Source organism: Exserohilum turcica (genome assembly GCF_000359705.1).
Source record: "Exserohilum turcica Et28A unplaced genomic scaffold SETTUscaffold_15, whole genome shotgun sequence".
NCBI classification, from domain to species: domain Eukaryota; kingdom Fungi; phylum Ascomycota; class Dothideomycetes; order Pleosporales; family Pleosporaceae; genus Exserohilum; species Exserohilum turcicum.
The window spans coordinates 731972-748782 of record NW_007359970.1 but is presented as its reverse complement, the minus strand read 5'-3'; the positions used below and the strand labels follow the sequence as shown (position 1 = coordinate 748782).

The 16811-nt window shown below is 53.4% G+C and overlaps 3 protein-coding genes across 3 annotated transcripts; 2 read left to right on the top strand and 1 right to left on the bottom strand.

Annotated features, from left to right (window-relative positions):
* Nucleotides 1–3448: 3448 nt before the first annotated feature.
* Nucleotides 3449–3868, bottom strand: SETTUDRAFT_38603 (uncharacterized protein; the record flags this gene model as incomplete). The annotated part of the gene is made up of 1 exon (XM_008025564.1): nucleotides 3449–3868. The coding sequence occupies one exon, from the start codon at nucleotides 3866–3868 to the stop codon at nucleotides 3449–3451; it is 420 nt and encodes a 139-aa protein (XP_008023755.1).
* A 2618-nt stretch (nucleotides 3869–6486) lies between these two features.
* Nucleotides 6487–10159, top strand: SETTUDRAFT_149229 (uncharacterized protein). The gene is made up of 3 exons (XM_008025759.1): nucleotides 6487–6850; nucleotides 7166–7309; nucleotides 7372–10159. The coding sequence occupies exons 1-3, from the start codon at nucleotides 6598–6600 to the stop codon at nucleotides 9975–9977; spliced, it is 3003 nt and encodes a 1000-aa protein (XP_008023950.1). The 5' UTR covers nucleotides 6487–6597; the 3' UTR covers nucleotides 9978–10159.
* A 211-nt stretch (nucleotides 10160–10370) lies between these two features.
* SETTUDRAFT_38601 (uncharacterized protein) lies at nucleotides 10371–10721 on the top strand (the record flags this gene model as incomplete). Its single annotated transcript, XM_008025563.1, has 1 exon — nucleotides 10371–10721. One exon carries the CDS (start codon nucleotides 10371–10373, stop codon nucleotides 10719–10721), a length of 351 nt encoding a protein of 116 aa, XP_008023754.1.
* Between the last annotated feature and the right edge of the window lie 6090 nt (nucleotides 10722–16811).

Genomic DNA, 16811 nt, shown 5'->3' with positions numbered 1-16811 from the left:
AGCTCGAGCGTCTAATACGTAGCTAACATGGTTGGGCTTGTTGTTTTGAAGATAACGGTGATTTGAATATGGCGGTGATTTGGGGTGTTCGTCTTGGGTTGGATTGAGAGTAAGGATTGAGTGCTCGACAAAGTTGATATGCTTTGAATTATCCTACATGATGGCATGTTGTCGCTGTATGTATTCTGTAGCTGCAGATGGTAGAGAGTTAGTCGTTATCTTCATGTGATACATACTGTATGAACTGGAGTACATGTGATTTGATGAGTCCAAATTCAGAAATGTTTTCTATGGGACTCACAATCCTCATTACCGGAAAATAAACACTGGGAGGGTACTATATCATGACTTGATTCAAAACTCGTGGTGAAATAGTGTAGCACATTTCCTATCATCATTGATCATTAGCTCTTCGTAAATGTTGGAAGCAACTACAGGTAAACCCACTAGAAATGAACATCTACTTATCCGGTTCATTTCAACCCGTGTGTAACCTACAACAGCATTTACGTCCTGCACCATATTTCCCAGTAGTGATAAACACAACACCCGTACCATAACTGCAGTGATGAGCAGACATAATTTGTAGTACTTACAATGAGCAAATCACAACTAGACCATGGTTTATTAACTCGATTAAACTGCTAGTTGTATCCACCTATGAGATGCTGTCAGAATCTACAGTCTCTAGGCTGAGGAGTCGGAAATTAATCACTTTTCCTTCTTCAATAAAACCACGGTGCCGAATACTCTTTTCTCGCGCTTCATCCATGGAATTGTGCCAGGTCAGCAGCAGTATATTCCGGTAGACGTGTGCATGTAATATGCGGTATTCGACTGGCTGGTGGAAAAGGGTGACTCATAATTTCTGCCACATCGTGTACCAAATATACAGGGTCTTTTTCCTTATTCGTAGGTGGCCAATCAACATCAAGTCATGTTGCAAACGGATTTCTTTGGTTTACTAGTTTACCAGAGATTTTTTCAAAACTATGTGGAAGCCTATCATGTATCTATCAAATCAATGAGCAAAGAAAACATGGCGTTTCTTTGTTTGTTTACTCACCTTATGTATCCGCGTATACCTCACCCCTTTTCTTTCGCCGGCACTGTGTTCCGAATTCAGGGGGGAGCATGTTTATTATACGTACATGTGTGTGTACGTGATTTTGTTTTGTTGACTCACTGTTGAGAAGCAGTTGTAAGTAATTAACCAAGTAAGTCAGCATAATATCCGGCAAATTTTGTTCCGCAGAAGCACATGTCTCGGGCCTCAACAAAGCGAGAAGGAGCAATTTCGCGGTATAGCTGTGTACTGGCCGTGTATTCATCTTGTGGAGTATGAGCGGTGTATCCCCCCACCCGTGTTTTTTTTTTCATTGAGACTACCGTTGCTCTTTTCAACATCTAAATTGAAGCTGAAAAGGGGGGATCCAGCATGATGAATGATAATGGAATGAAGTACTAAAAGTGCAGAGTATCTTGGCCAAAAAAAAGAGTGAATACATGCACTGGAATTGGGGTCGACGACCGAAATGGGGAAAAGTATTAGTACCAGTGACATTTATTATATAGCGAGAAACCAATTTCTAGTCTGAACCCTCTTTAGCGAGTAAGCGCTTGGAGGAAGAAAAAAGGCGCCTGCAATGGCTAGTTAATGCTGTGTAAAGTTTGTATACGAATCATATGTACAAACGTAACTCGAAGGGGGGGACGCCACCAGAAACCAGCCACAGCCACCACCATACGTGCACACACACACACATTTGTGTCTCTCTCTATTCGCCAGCTATGATTAGATCAGACGATGGAAAAAGTAAAGACGAAAAAGGGAGAAAAGAAAGAAAGAAAGAGAAAGAGAGAGAGAGAGAGGCATTGCACTGCCACAACTCATGTTCTCGCCCAGGTGGATCAGAAAGAAGGATATGATATGATATGATATGATATGATTGTAGTACTAGTACGTATCAACATTTTCAAGCCAAGTCATCAACCCTTCGGCCATGGCACCCCACGCTATCTCCTCTCACACCCCTATGCTAACGCGTGGCCATGCATAAGACCAAGGAAAGAGAGTGGACGGGCAAAGAAGAACAAGCAAGTTTTATAGTCAAGCAAAGGGAAGAAAAAGAAAGGGACGAGAGAAAAGGAATAGGTATAGGGAGACGGGAGAAAGGGGACAAAGAGGGGAAAAAGGAATATGCACAAGATGGGGCCAAGCAAAAAGAGGGAGTGATTGATTGATTGATTGATTGATTGATTGATTGATTGAGTGATGGAGAGTGAGTAATTGATAGATGGTAGATGGATGGATAGATAGACTGGACTGCATACCCGCCAAGACTGGGAGCATTTTCCGCACAGACATCAAGCCGATAGTGAGTAGTGGCTCCGTACACGTACATGGACACGGAAAGCCTGTTATTGGATTAGGGTGAGGCGACTCCCGCCGAGACAAGGGGCAAAGGAAACTTTCTTCTTCTTCTTCTTCTCTGGAGACTTGGCAAAGAAGAGCGGAAGGGACTAGTAGGTTTTTTTGCTTGTCAAGTTGGGTAAATACAGCTTACCTTGGCCTTCTTGGAACTGTCTGTGTGTGTGTGTGTGTGTCGGGATTTCTTGGCTTTTGAACGTTTGTTTGGATTTCTGGGCTCTGCAGTAAAAGGGGGGATGATCATTCTCACATAATATCACGGGTAAGAGAGAGAGAGAGAGAGAGAGAGAGAGAGAGCGACGAAGAAGATTGATTGAGATATATTCATCGTGTCTAGGATTCAAGGCTTGATAGTAGGATACATGGCATTAGTCAATTCGTGCATATATAGCGCGTGTGTGGGGGTGGGGACGGGTGTTTAGTAGTTCGGTTGGGGGTTGCCAAGGCCAAAGGGCTCTCACTCTGATTTTTTTTCCCCATGCGCGCGCGAGACCATGGCCGGCGCCAAGATCAATAATGTCTTTGGGGGGGGGGTGGAAAATGCCTCACCAGAAAAGGGAGGGCAGAAGAGGGGGAAGCTTGGAAGGAAGCTGGGCATGCTTTGGGTAGAGTAAGAATGTGACAATGGGCGAGAATAAGCCGGAGAGGGCAAAGACGCAAAAGACACAAAGAAGAAAAAGGGTGCAAAGGCGGAGATGGCCATGGCTAGCTCGGAGGCGGAGGGTGGTGGGCTCGTCCGAGGGTGGGAGTGTCAGTGCCAAGGGCGATCTACTCAGATCAGGTACTGAGGCCAAAATTGATCTGCTACTTGGCGGCCATTGAGAAAAAGTCCATTCCTGGGGGCGACGACAATAAGATTGCATCTGTGGGCAGATGACCTGGGGCTGGAGCAATTGTCGCAACATGAGGAGCAGGGCCTAGTGTAGTGTAGTGTAGTGTAGTGTAGGTGGTGGTGGTGGTGCAGAGATTTTCCAGGTGGGTGGCGGGCGGAAGCTTTACAGCAGCGCACTACTAGCACTACGCAGCGAGAAGCGCGGGCGCATGGGCGGACTGTGTGTTACCATGTGTATTGGCAGCGCGCGCACCGACCGGGCCAGGTGTAACGCTTGGTAGCGGCCAAGGTTGATATCGGACAGTGGTGAATTTGTCACGGAAAAGCACAGCTGGCGGGCGCGTGGTTGAGCGAACGGGCGCGTTCGGCGTATGCAACACTGGCCAGGCCAGAGGCTGCGAGGCAGACGTGAGTGAGGCGGCGAGTGGAGCCCATCGTCCCTGCATGCATCGGCTGCAAGGGTGTCGTGTGCCGTCATCAGTGTGGGCGCGTCGGCCGACTGCAAGTGCAAGTGTAGGCGCTTTGCACAGGCAGCGCAGCACGAGGGCGAGGGCGAGGGCGAGGGCGAGGCTGGCAGCGAAACAGTGGCAGCCGCAGATGAGCATCAGGTAGAGCGAGTGTCGTGTGTGGCATACTCAGGCCACGGCGTTGCAGAGCAGGGATGCGCGCGTCAAAGTTTCCCGAACGCCTGTCGGCGTTTGAAACGCGGGCGGGCAATAATTCTTTGCTAGCGCGTGCTTCCGCAACGCCTATGCTGCAGGTACAAAGGGCATGGCAAGCACACATGGCCGGGGCGCCCAAGTGTTTTGTTTCACGACCGGACAGCCCAAACCGCGACGGCCAAAGGGGCTGGGAGATAGTACAGGCAGATGTATATTCCGATGGCCACTTGGGCGGCCCAGATGCAGAAGCGGAAAGGCGGGTATGAAGGGGGGCACGGACCGAGACCGGTGCGAAGGGTTGAATGCGATTCAGCAGCAGCAGCAGCAGCAGGCACAACGACTTGTCGAGCGTGCGTGTGCGTGTGCGTCCAAAGGGGGAAGAATAATAAAAATAAACAATAGCCGTGGCGTGCATGTGTAGACTAGGTGTACACCTAATGGGGGAGCACCATGACACTATCCATGGGCGCCGTCGACATTATTCCCGCACGGCGGTGAGGGCGTGCCGGCGAAGCATCGGCAGTGCGGGTGGGCGCGCGTCACGTGAGCCGGCCTTGCGGGCTGCCTGCTTGGGGAAGCCTTTGCACCCACACCCGCACCCACACCCACAGGCGCTGCAGCTGCAGCATGGGGCATATTCGCGCAATGGCAGCCAGGCCAAGTCATACCAAGGCGAAAAGCAGACGATACGCTGCCGGCATCGAAACCTGCGAAGCGAGCCTTGGGTCGCAGCAGACGAGACCCTGGCCCCGCGGTAGCGCAGCGGCCAGTTTCATTTTGCCAACGGCGGCCGTCGAGGCAGAGCAGAGACTGCGGCTACTCGACGAGTGGCTAGTATGGCAATAACATGGCTGGTAATGGGCGGCGTTGGCCCGACGACGCCGTCGCGACGGAGCGTGTGATTCGGCCGACGTCGACTGTCTCAGCAGCGGTAGGGCTCTCGCGCGTAGAGCGAGCGCGGCCTTGGGCAGAACCCCTTGGCGCGTGCTCCATCATGGAGAGAGAGAGAGAGAGAGAGAGAGAGAGAGAGAGAGAGAGAGAGGGCGCGAGAGCGAGTGCAGCAGCGTCGGGAGCCGATACGCGGGGGTTTGACCAGAGCGAGCAGACGTGTTTGGTGGCACGCATGGGGGGAACTCGGACATGGCGGCACAGGTGGGTGATGTGTGCACCACGGAACAAGAGGCAGAGGATAGCGCGTGGGGCTGGAAGGCCGCTAGAAGAAAATTGTGCATGCGGGTGAGGAAAAGTCGCGCAGGGCGTGGGGAGCATGGCGAGGGCGAGGGCGAGGCAGACAGCCAGGCGCGGCGGCGGCGGAGCGTGAGGCGAGGCACCATGATGCAGCCTGTCTACGTACTACTGCTGCTGCTGCTGCTGCTGCTGCTACTACTACTACTACTGCTGCTACTGCTGCTACTGCAACCACCACCACGCAGCGTCCAAGCCGCCTGGCACGCGGGCGGTGTCGAGAGGCGAGGCCAAGCATTCAAGCTTTTGTTTACACCGAGGGCAGCAAGGCTTGGTCGCAGGCGTGGAGAAGGAGCGCGAGCGCGAGCGTGTGCGTGTGCGTGCAGACCAGGCCAGCCAGGCAGGTGCGGCCAAGCACACGCAGGCTGGCAGGCGCAACCCACTTTTGCAGTTGCCAAAACGTCATGGGGGCCCATCCCTGCACCGCATGCACGCTTGTCGCGGACTGGCGCGCTACTATCTCCAGGCTTAATCTCTGCGCCCACCGTGGGTGCCGTGTCGTGCGTCGCCGCGTCGTGTCGTCGAGTCGAGTCTGTGTTTGGAGTGCTGTCCTCTCCAAGCAACCACGCCGCCCGTCCGCCCTGCTCTGGTTTGCTGGCTGGCAGTCCAGGGTATGGCAGCGACCGCAACAGAGCCAGAGCCAGAGCCAGAGCCAGAGCCAGAACCACACCACACCACACCACACCACACCACACCAGGGCTGCCGAGCGGGGGGTGGGTTTGATGGGGGGGGGGGGGCTGGGCGGGCGGGAGAGGGAGGGCGCGCCAACGTCGTCGTCGTCGTCGCCGCCGCCGCCGCCTCCGCTGCGTGTAAGAGCATCCGCCGTGGTTCTCTCGGGCGCCCGTGGCAAAAACCACCTGCTGCAACCATGATTACGATGATGATGATGAGCAAGGCGGCGCACCTGCGATAATGGCATGTCAGCACAGTGAATCGCGGGCTGCACCCTCGGCCGGTCAAGGGCTGCACCGCCAAAAGGGCCAATCTCTGCTCGTTGCGGCGCGCCGATGATGTAGCGTCGCCACGCACGGGCCCGCGGTCGCTGCAAAAATGCCCCCGGGACTGTCGGCTCGAGCTATTCCCCAACCATGGCTAGTTTTATGACAATCATAAATCCCTCATAGCGGCCAAAGGTCGGTCCTTGCTGAGTTTTTCCCTGGTTGCGACGTGGGTGCGAGTCTCTGCCGCGCTACTTAACCAGAGCCGCGCCCGCCTCTACAACTGCTTCTTCACAGAGAAGGCCTTGCTTGCGGTTACCCTTTTGCATAGCACTTTCGACTGACACGCTCGACGACGACACCCCCCCTCGCCCCCAGTCACGTCCAGTCACGTCCAGTCGCCTCCCGGGGAGCCTTCTCTGTGCCTCACGAGTTACCGGATATAATAATACATACGACCACACACAGCATTCCCTAATTCGCCCACAATGGCGCCCAACGACGACGTTGAGCGCCCGCGTGCCAGCTCTGGCGCTGAGCGCCAGAAGTCCATCGTCTCCATGACCGAGTTCGATGGTATGGACGAATACACGGCCCTGCAGAAGTACATCCTCTTCTACCGCGACACCAAGCACAACCCCCACGCCGAGGCGACGGTCAAGGTCAAGAAGTGGTGGCAGTTCTGGAAGTCTGGCACCGCTGCCGCCCCCGTCCAGGACGCCGGTGCTGTGCCCGATGAGCGTAAGTTGTCCCTGTCCCTCACACCAACCTGCCGCATTCGGCCTTTTCTCTCTTGCTGAGAGCTGCCGGCCACTTGGCTCGCGCCAATTTACCTTTGTTGAGCTCCAGAGCTGGCGAGTCCGTGGTTGGCTTCTGCCCCGGGCGGCCCGAGCTCAAGCTCAAGCTCCTGCCCTGCTAGTCCAGCGATAGCGGCGCGCGCGCGGTGGAGCCACGCTGCAGGCCCGACTCCACCAAACCACGCGCTACTCGCCGCAAACAGCAAAACACACACCGCACGCCATCTTGACGCCAGCACTCGCTAACAATTTCCTGCAGTCCTCAACACGGAGCTCCGCACCGGTCTCTCCTCGCACGACGTCGAGGAGCGCCGCAAGCGCTATGGCTTCAACGAAATCACGAGCGAGAAGACCAACCTTCTCAAGCAGTTCCTCGGCTACTTCACCGGTCCAATTCTCTACGGTAAGCACAGACACTTCTGCAACACGCTTTGTTTTAGCGCGCATTCGCTGACGCCCCGCTAGTCATGGAGCTCGCTGCTCTGCTCGCCGCTGGTCTTCAGGACTGGGTCGATTTCGGTGTCATTTGCGGTATCCTGTTGCTCAACGCCATTGTCGGTTGGTACCAGGAGAAGCAGGCTGCCGACGTCGTCGCTTCGCTCAAGGGTGACATTGCCATGAAGGCAGTCGTCGTTCGTGACAACCAGCAACAGACCATTCTCGCCCGTGAGCTCGTCCCCGGTGACATTGTCGTCATCGAGGAGGGCCAGACGGTCCCTGGTGACGCTCGCCTCATCTGCAGCTACGACCACCCCGAGGACTTTGAGTTGTACATGAAGCTCAAGGCCGAGGACAAGTTCCACGACGCTGACCCCGAGGACGAAAAGGACGATGTCGACGAGGAGAAGTTCGACGAGGAGAACCCCATCACCCAGGGCCACCCTCTCGTTGCCTGCGATCAGTCGTCCATCACCGGAGAGTCTCTTGCCGTCGACAAGTACATGGGAGAGGTCGCCTACTACACGACTGGCTGCAAGCGCGGCAAGGCCTACGGTATCGTCATCACCACTGCCAAGCACTCTTTCGTCGGTCGCACGGCTACCCTCGTGCAGGGCGCTCAGGACCAGGGTCACTTCAAGGCCATCATGAACTCGATCGGAACGGCGCTTCTCGTCCTTGTCATGTTCTTCATCCTGCTCGCCTGGATTGGTGGTTTCTTCCGCCACATTCCCATTGCCACGGCCCGCGCTGGAACTGACAAGTCGGTCACTCTCCTCCACTACGCCCTCATCATGTTCATCGTCGGTGTACCCGTCGGTCTGCCTGTCGTCACCACCACCACGCTCGCCGTCGGCGCTGCCTACCTTGCTGAGCAAAAGGCCATTGTCCAGAAGCTGACTGCCATCGAGTCCCTCGCTGGTGTCGACGTTCTCTGCTCTGACAAGACCGGTACTCTTACTGCCAACCAGCTGTCTCTCCGTGAGCCCTACGTCGCCGAGGGCCAGGACGTCAACTGGATGATGGCTGTCGCTGCCCTTGCCTCGTCGCACAACCTCAAGTCGCTCGACCCCATTGACAAGGTTACCATCCTCACCATCCGCCGCTACCCCAAGGCCCGCGAGATCCTCAACATGGGCTGGAGGACCGAGAAGTTCACTCCCTTCGACCCCGTCTCCAAGCGCATTACTGCCGTCTGCCACATGGGCGGTGACAAGTACGTCTGCGCCAAGGGTGCCCCCAAGGCCATTGTCAACCTTGCCAACTGCGACGAGATCACCGCTACCCTCTACAAGGAGAAGGCCGCCGAGTTCGCTCGCCGTGGTTTCCGCTCTCTCGGTGTCGCTTACCAGAAGAACGACGGTGACTGGATCCTCCTCGGTCTCATGTCCATGTTTGACCCTCCCCGTGACGACACTGCCCAGACGATTGTCGAGGCCCAGCAGCTCGGTGTTCCCGTCAAGATGTTGACTGGTGACGCTATTGCCATTGCCAAGGAGACTTGCAAGATGCTTGCTCTCGGTACCAAGGTCTACAACTCTTCCAAGCTCATCCACGGCGGTCTCACTGGTACCACGCAGCACGACCTTGTCGAGCGCGCCGACGGTTTCGCCGAGGTTTTCCCCGAGCACAAGTACCAGGTCGTCGAGATGCTCCAGCAGCGTGGTCACTTGACTGCCATGACTGGTGACGGTGTCAACGACGCTCCTTCGCTTAAGAAGTCTGACTGCGGTATTGCCGTCGAGGGTTCCACCGAGGCTGCCCAGGCTGCCGCTGATATCGTCTTCCTTGCCCCTGGTCTGTCGACGATTGTCCTTGCCATCAAGACTGCCCGCCAGATTTTCCAGCGTATGAAGGCGTACATCCAGTACCGTATTGCCCTGTGTCTCCACTTGGAAGTCTACCTTGTCACGTCGATGATCATCCTCAACGAGACGATCCGCGCCGAGCTCATTGTCTTCCTCGCCCTGTTTGCTGACTTGGCTACCGTCGCCGTCGCTTACGACAACGCGCACTCTGAGCCCCGCCCCGTCGAGTGGCAGCTCCCCAAGATCTGGCTCATCTCGGTCGTTCTCGGTCTCCTCCTCGCCCTCGCCACCTGGATCATCCGCGGTACCCTGTTCGTCCCCAGCGGTGGTATCATCCAGAACTTTGGTGCTATCCAGCCCATTCTGTTCCTCGAGGTTGCCCTTACTGAGAACTGGCTCATCTTCGTCACTCGTGGCGGCAAGACTTTCCCCTCGTTCCAGCTGGTTATTGCCATCCTGGGTGTCGATGCTCTCGCTACCATCTTCACCCTCTTCGGCTGGATGTCCGGTGCCCCCTACCAGACCAACCCCCCTACCCACAACAGCAAGTTCCGTGACGACGGCTGGGTCGACATTGTCACCGTCGTCATCATCTGGGCCTACTCCATCGGTGTCACGATCATCATCGCCATTGTATACTACATGCTTAACCGCATTCAGTGGCTCGACACCCTTGGCCGCAAGGACCGCAGCCGCAAGAACCCTGCTATTGAGAACATGATTGCTGCCCTCAGCAAGCTGTCCCTGGAGCACGGCACTGACAAGCACGGAACTACCCGTTACGTTCTTGCTCCCCGTGCTGTCGAGGATGAGGATGATGATTAAACGTGTGTATTGGCTCAATAGTAGCATGAAGCGATGTGTATTTGGATATTTGTAAGGGTCCGATGAGCCCGCCTTCACGGAAAGGTTAATTTCTCATCACTGCTTTGCTAGTCTTCTCACGTATACCAAGAAGCATAATTTCATTGTCAGAAGTAATACCCACTGAATTAATGCGTGCATTCCATGTCTTTTGTGTCTTGGCTGTGTGTTTGGTGACTAAGATTTGATGTAACCTGTGATGCAGTTTGATTATTAGCAGCAAGAGTGAGATTAGACGCGTGAGGACAGTAGCAGCAGCAGCAGCAGACATTGCGTGGGATGAAGGAGGCGGGTCAAATTTTCACCCTAGCCCTTGGCGCTGGTGGCTCGGGATGATTTGCGGGAGTTTGGAGAATGGCGTGGTCAAGCAAGCAAGCAAGCAAGCCATGTATGCAATCTAGTCTGTCTGGCAACTGGGGACTAGGCAATGTCGACGGTAAGCAAGCAAGCACATGTGCATGGGCTCTTTTTGGCGGGGGAAACTTCTTTGGCGGGCTTCAGGATGCGGGGGAGTGTATCAGCCAAGCTGCAAGCCACGACGACGACGACGACGATGAGGGCCAATGGGGGCGAAGCGTCCAGTTTGGAAAAGCCATTGGTTGCATGCATGCATGCATTTGTTCGTTACCAGCAGTTTTATCCGGAGTGGGCAGCAGTAGTCCTGATGATGATGATGATGATGATGATGAAGAAGAAGCATCATGACGACATGTTTGCGATGCAGCGAATACACACACACACACACACACACACACATTGCCACTCTCTGATCTCTCCATCTCTGTTGCTGGTCGTCTCTATCGCTGACTTGCATGGTCGCAACGCCAACCCAACCCCCCCCCCCCTCCCCCCAGTTTGGTCATTCTGCTTTGCAGTTTTGCGGCAGCCCGCTGAGTAAGGCAGTCAACGGAAAAGCAAAAAGCAATAAAGTCTTTTTTTCTTTTTCTTTCTTTCTTTGGTTGCTATCGTAGCTGGATGCGAAATAGGATGATCGATTTTCCCGTGTTATGAATAGCAACACGGCAAGTATTCAATACTACGAACGGGGTCGCGATTTCTACTGTAGGTGTACTAGAGAGAGAGAGAGAGCACAGAGGATGTTTTCCTCCATCGGGCTGTTCTCCACTTACTCTCGGGGGGCCTCGCGACCTTTGCATTTTGTCCCGCTTGGCCTGCATGTCCCCACACTTCAATAGCGCGGTTTTCTTTTTTCCCTTTTTCCCTCTTTTTTCCCTCGGCTTACACCTACTGTAGTCTAGCGCAATCACAACTCACTTATCAAGCAAGCAAGCAATCAAATCACACACACACACACACACACACACACTTGATGGCCCCCATCCCCAATCCTAACCCGCCCACCCGCGCGCAAATTGCTTCGAATCGAGCCCCCCCCCAATCTCCATTTCCCCCATCCATCCATGTATCCACCCACACACCCACTCTCTCTCTCTCTCTCTCTCTCTGCGCACCTTAGGTGTATGCCGAGGTTCAACCCGAGATGTGGGGGGTATTAATTTTTTTTTACTTCTCCCTCCTCTCGTCGCGTACATGTCTTGGTCTGGTAAGTATTGGGTAGCCTGATGAATGAAAGGAAGGGGACCAAAAACAAACCAGCCATCTATCTCCGTTAATCGACTATGCTATGCTATGTACGTGCACCCGCTGTCTGTCTGTGAGTCGGCCGCGCGCGCACAGGGCGAAACGGGCGTAACGCCGCTCCCCCCCCCCCGGTTTGGACTGGCAAAATATGCTTGCATGGAAGAGCGATGGTGGATGCGACGACGATGATGATGATGATAATAACAATAACAATAACAATAATAACAACAATAACAATCAACAAATGCGGAACGAGATGCACTCGGCTTGGTTACAGTTCGTCACCGCCATGCTGACTCTTTCTCACTCTCACTCTGTCTTAACTCTGTCTGTCCATCTTCCTCGTAATACCCGCCTGGGGTGTGTGTGTGTGTGCAAGAGAGTCAGTGGCACTCGATCGCTGATTGGATCCTCGGCTGCCTTTCCGACATGCCACGGGGACGGGAGATTATTATTCTCTTCTCTTTTTTGAGCCCGCTTACTGTATGGGCCATGTAACCATGAACCGTTTTTTGTTTTTTCGATTTTGTCGCATCTAGCCCCCCTTCAATTAAGTTGGTCGGTTGGTTGGCGTGTAGCAAAGTGTAAGCCCAATCACTTTCTTATTACTAGGTGTAAGTTGGTTTCAAGAGACTTTTTTTTAATTGCGTGTGATGGGACTAACGAGAGTACTGCGAGAGAGCTTACCCGCCCTGCAGCCCCGCCCCTTTTCTGTCCAGTTTTTTTTCCTGTTGCGTTGTCGCTTTTTTTTGCATGTTTCTCCCCCACATAGCAGGTTCATGCGACTTGCCATTCTCATGCTTTTAGCCTGGGATGCTATGTGTATAGCAACACACGGTATACTATGAACACGTACAACGGGTTGTTGGCAACCGAGCTTTCTTTTTGTTCGTCCAAGCTCCCCCCGTTAACGTTGGAAAGGCAAAAAAAAACTAAACTAAACCACCATGCCCCCCCCCCTCCCCCCCTGTGAGCAAAAGAAGTAGCCCTTCTCAATTTCCCATTCTGTTTACCTCCACACCCCCATTTCCGGTACGGCGTTTGTCTAGAACGAGATTAGGAAAGGGACAAAGTGGAATATGCGAATATATATCAGACACGGGTTATAGGTGATAGTTTCGGGGTTGGAAATCGTTAGTTTGATTGTCTTAGTGCCATGAGAAAGAAAAAAAAGAGCGAGAGAGAGAAAAAGAAATTCGATAATGCCAGGGCTGCTATTGCTAATCTAGAAGCACAGCTACGCAGGGGTTGTGTGTTGTGTGTAATTGTTGTGTTTGTGCACAAAAAAAAACTCTCGACGGCTGGACGTGCGTGCGTGCGTGCGCGGGCGCGGAGAAACAGATAGACAGCCAGAGTTACTCCATAGTATGTGTGTGTGTGCATGGGGACAAGACGAGAGAAAGAAAGAGAGAATACGAATCCAAGACCCAATACGCATGGCGCATGGCGCGTGCAAAACTACGTAGCGTACATATGGTAGCAGCATGACGTTGGATCGGCCAGCCCGCAGCCGTTTTGTTGGCGACTTGGTCGTCGTCGTGGTCGTCGTATCTGTCTGTCTGTCTCCCCTTTCTGGGGGAAGGCAATTACTAGGCCCATGGGGTTATTCCTCTTTCTTCCTTCTCTTTCGTCTTGCTTCGACATGCCGCTTTGCTCTTACTCGCTCGCTGTCTTTTCGGCCCTCCTTGGTGCCAAAAACCCGCCCCGTCCAGCCCCCCCAGGCCAGTCAGCCCAGCCAGTCAGCCAGTCAGCCATGCCAACCACCCTCCCCAACCACTTTTTTCGGTCGGAAGGGGGCCTGCCGATCCACGACAACACACGCGGAATGAGTATCCCGCTGTGCGTTCTTTGATTAAGCCGCATGTGATGTCATTGCGCCGATGTCGTGTCTCTCTCTCTCTTTTTTTTTTCCCCTCCTTCTCTTTCTCGTCTTGCCACTTCTCGTCTTTGCTCGTTTCGGCGCGTGGAAGTGTGTGTGTGGATGGGTGGGGCGGTTTTGCGGAAAAAGACGTGGGCTGAGATAAGCGAGTCGTGGCCAAGAGCCAGCGCAGAGCATGCCTCGCACGTGTTTCGGCCTCCGTGCTTGAGAGCACGTCATAGGTAGCGTTGATGGTCCAGGTAAGGCCAAGTGCTCAGGGTAGGGGAGACGTGTGGATGCGTGGCCGGAGCATATGCACGTGCGGAAGCGGCTCCATGGCCACCCAAACGGGCCGTTAGCAAGCTGCCTGCTCCATGTCTGTTACTGGTCATGATGCCAAGACCCCCAGCTGCTGTGGCAATCGTGCCGGTCTGTCTCTGTGTGATAAACTGTCTGGTTGGCTGGCTGGCTGGCATCTTGGGTATACAACGCGTTCAGAGGCTGTGTGGGGAATGCTAATGCTGCTGCTGCACTGAAACCGGGGATGTGTTTCCCCCCCGGGTGAATGCGATGTGATTTGCGATTTACCCATGATGTCTCCCAGGGATACATGCTTGATGGAAGAAACCCGCGTCTTTCTAGACGGCCGAGACAGGGAAATGCCTGCAACCCACGACACCTCATGTTATCATGACATGTCGAATTTGAATTTACACGTTGGAGGTGTAACAGACCCGGTGCCAATCAAGAGCCTGGTCTGCATCACCTGCTGTCAACTGCTACAAAGACATCTTCTACCTTCAGTTACGATCATCGTTGCTTGTTTTAACATGAAACTTGGGACCAGAGGCAAAAATGTTACAGAGATGGTGTGCTTCCATCACAGCCTCTCTGCCAAGCAACCTTCCTCCAACCAACTGGTCACAGCCAGCAAGCCCGCTGGCCAAGACATCGACACTCAGTTGTACGCGCCAGCACTTGACGCAATTAACAAAGCATGTCTATCCTGGATATGCGCCTGTTTGACCACCGCGTTCAACCTTGTGACCATGCCATCTACGCGTCGTGGTTTGAGCGCTGCCTCATGCATCCAAATCACATGGTCTATGGCTTCAATACCGCCCATGCTAACTGCTTGGCAAGATGCTACCCAAGGCATCCTAGACGGCTCTCAGACTTGGGCTCTATCCAAGATTCTGCCTTCCGTGCAGCCTTGCAAAGTCTGGGGATGCAAACCTTTGGGGATGCAAACCTTTGGGGATGCAAGCCTCTGGGGTGACATGTCCGACTGCACCCCGTGTCCAGTGCATCTTTGTCCAGTGAATCGTTGTCCAGTGAAATCTTTGTCCAGTGATTTGTTTCCAAATCAAGTCATTCTGTTCAAATCAAATCTCCATCCCAGTGAAATCTTTCTGCCCCAATGGAATCATCTTGTCCAAATGAAGTCTTTCCATGGCCTCGACCATTCCAATCAATTGCGTACTTGCAATCTGCACAGGTGCCATGTACCAGGTATCCAATCTTGGCAATCCGTCACTGTTGCATACATATTGACCAAAAAAATTTCTTTTTCACACCCCAATCAGCCAATCAGCGTATGTGTTCGAATTGCCGATTACTCGCCCTTCCTAAGCGGCAGTGCATTCCAGAGTACGCAATCTAGCGGCGGTGACCAGAGAGATTGGCTTCGTAAGTCGAATTGCGACGTGTTGATACGACGGCTCTGCGTCTTGTTGTTGCCAATAGAACCACGCTATCAGCCTGAGTGCAACCCAGGCCAAGATCCCCAAGACGCCGAGTATTACCCAGTTTAGCCATAGTTTGCAGGTTGGCGGTATGTACTATGTAGATCTGGCATTCCCTGTAGTAAAAAATGGTTCCCAGTATGTCGGTAGGATTTTGCTCGCCAATCGAGCACATTTCCCGTTTATGCTCGGATGCGCTCGGAATGCGCGGCATAGAGTTATGTATACGAATCTCGCTGTTTACCTGCTGTGTTCGCTTCCCGTTTCTGCAGGTCAAAGTTCGTAAGCCTGAATAATGCCTTCCAATCAGACTGGGTAGACGTGGATAAGGGGCTTTGCTGATGCCAAGGTTTCCTTTGGACAAGGCGCACTGTCCCCTTTGGTTGGTCCCTCTAGTCGCAACAAAGCCTCCTCTTGGACACGTAGCTCCTAAGCCTACAATGCAGGGGCCGAGGATCATCCAGTGCTCCTGTACACTCCAATGTATCTTGCTCTATTACCAAACTCTCGAGGAAACACCACGCCTTGGCAAGTGCTTCCCGTATCCGCCACATCCGTTAGGCGAAGTCGTGACATGCCGTCGATTACTATGTTGGCCAAACACGGCCTGGCCCAAAATGCCTCAGTCAGTGCGAATGGTGGTGTGAGTTCCGGATTTTTTCCAGCTGATGGCCTCCATGTCCGGCGCGTGGGATCCGATAGATAGCACATGGAGGAAACCATGGGTCCATTCTCCGAGCGTCGGCCTTACGGTCAATACAGGTCCGACAATTCGGCTCTAAGATGGATGATCGGAGGTTAAAAAAACCATCGCATAGTGCCGCGGACTTGACAATTCCGATACGACGATAACGTTCGTCAAGGTACGAGCAGCTTGTTGTGTCAGCATGCGCGTCCACCAAGCTGCGCCTCACTGCGCCTCGAGAGTTTCCATATTATCCAGTTCAGTCAAACAAGGCGCAGTCCTTGTGAAGCAGCTGTACAGCCTTCCGGTGCATAGTCCGCAGACGACAAGAGCATACGCCGAGCCCAGCAGCTCAAGGAAGTCATCTGGTAGGTTCAGGCAACAGTAAAGGTTCCACGCGGCCAAGTAATACCGGGTATCCGAGGGAGTGGTGAAAAGACATGCGGGATTCGATGCTGTGAAATTTCAAAGTGTGAGGCACAAGACCAAGTCGAGTGTGTGGTGCTGTCTACAGCCGAACAAGTTAGCCAAGCGAGACGCCAGTCTACTAACGTCTGACTGATTTTTATGTCTTCGGCCCATTAGACCGGTGATGCTGCATATGATCTAGAAGTATTTTTATGGAAAAATTACAGCTGTGAATATTGGCATGAAAGGATAGAAAATGACCGATAGATGCTGATTAGTGCACATATCTGGGTCCGCAAGTTAGAAGTCTTTGAGTACTATAATGGCTGAGAAGAGTGAAAAAATTTCAACACTCAGAGTCCAAAAGTACTCTTTGCCTTAGTATTCTCATACTTGCCATCACAACAATCTACTCGGAAGTTCGAGCTTCGACATGTCCACTCACGTCCAAATCCACTACTTCACACTCAAGCCACCAACACTGCTGGAAGCAAATG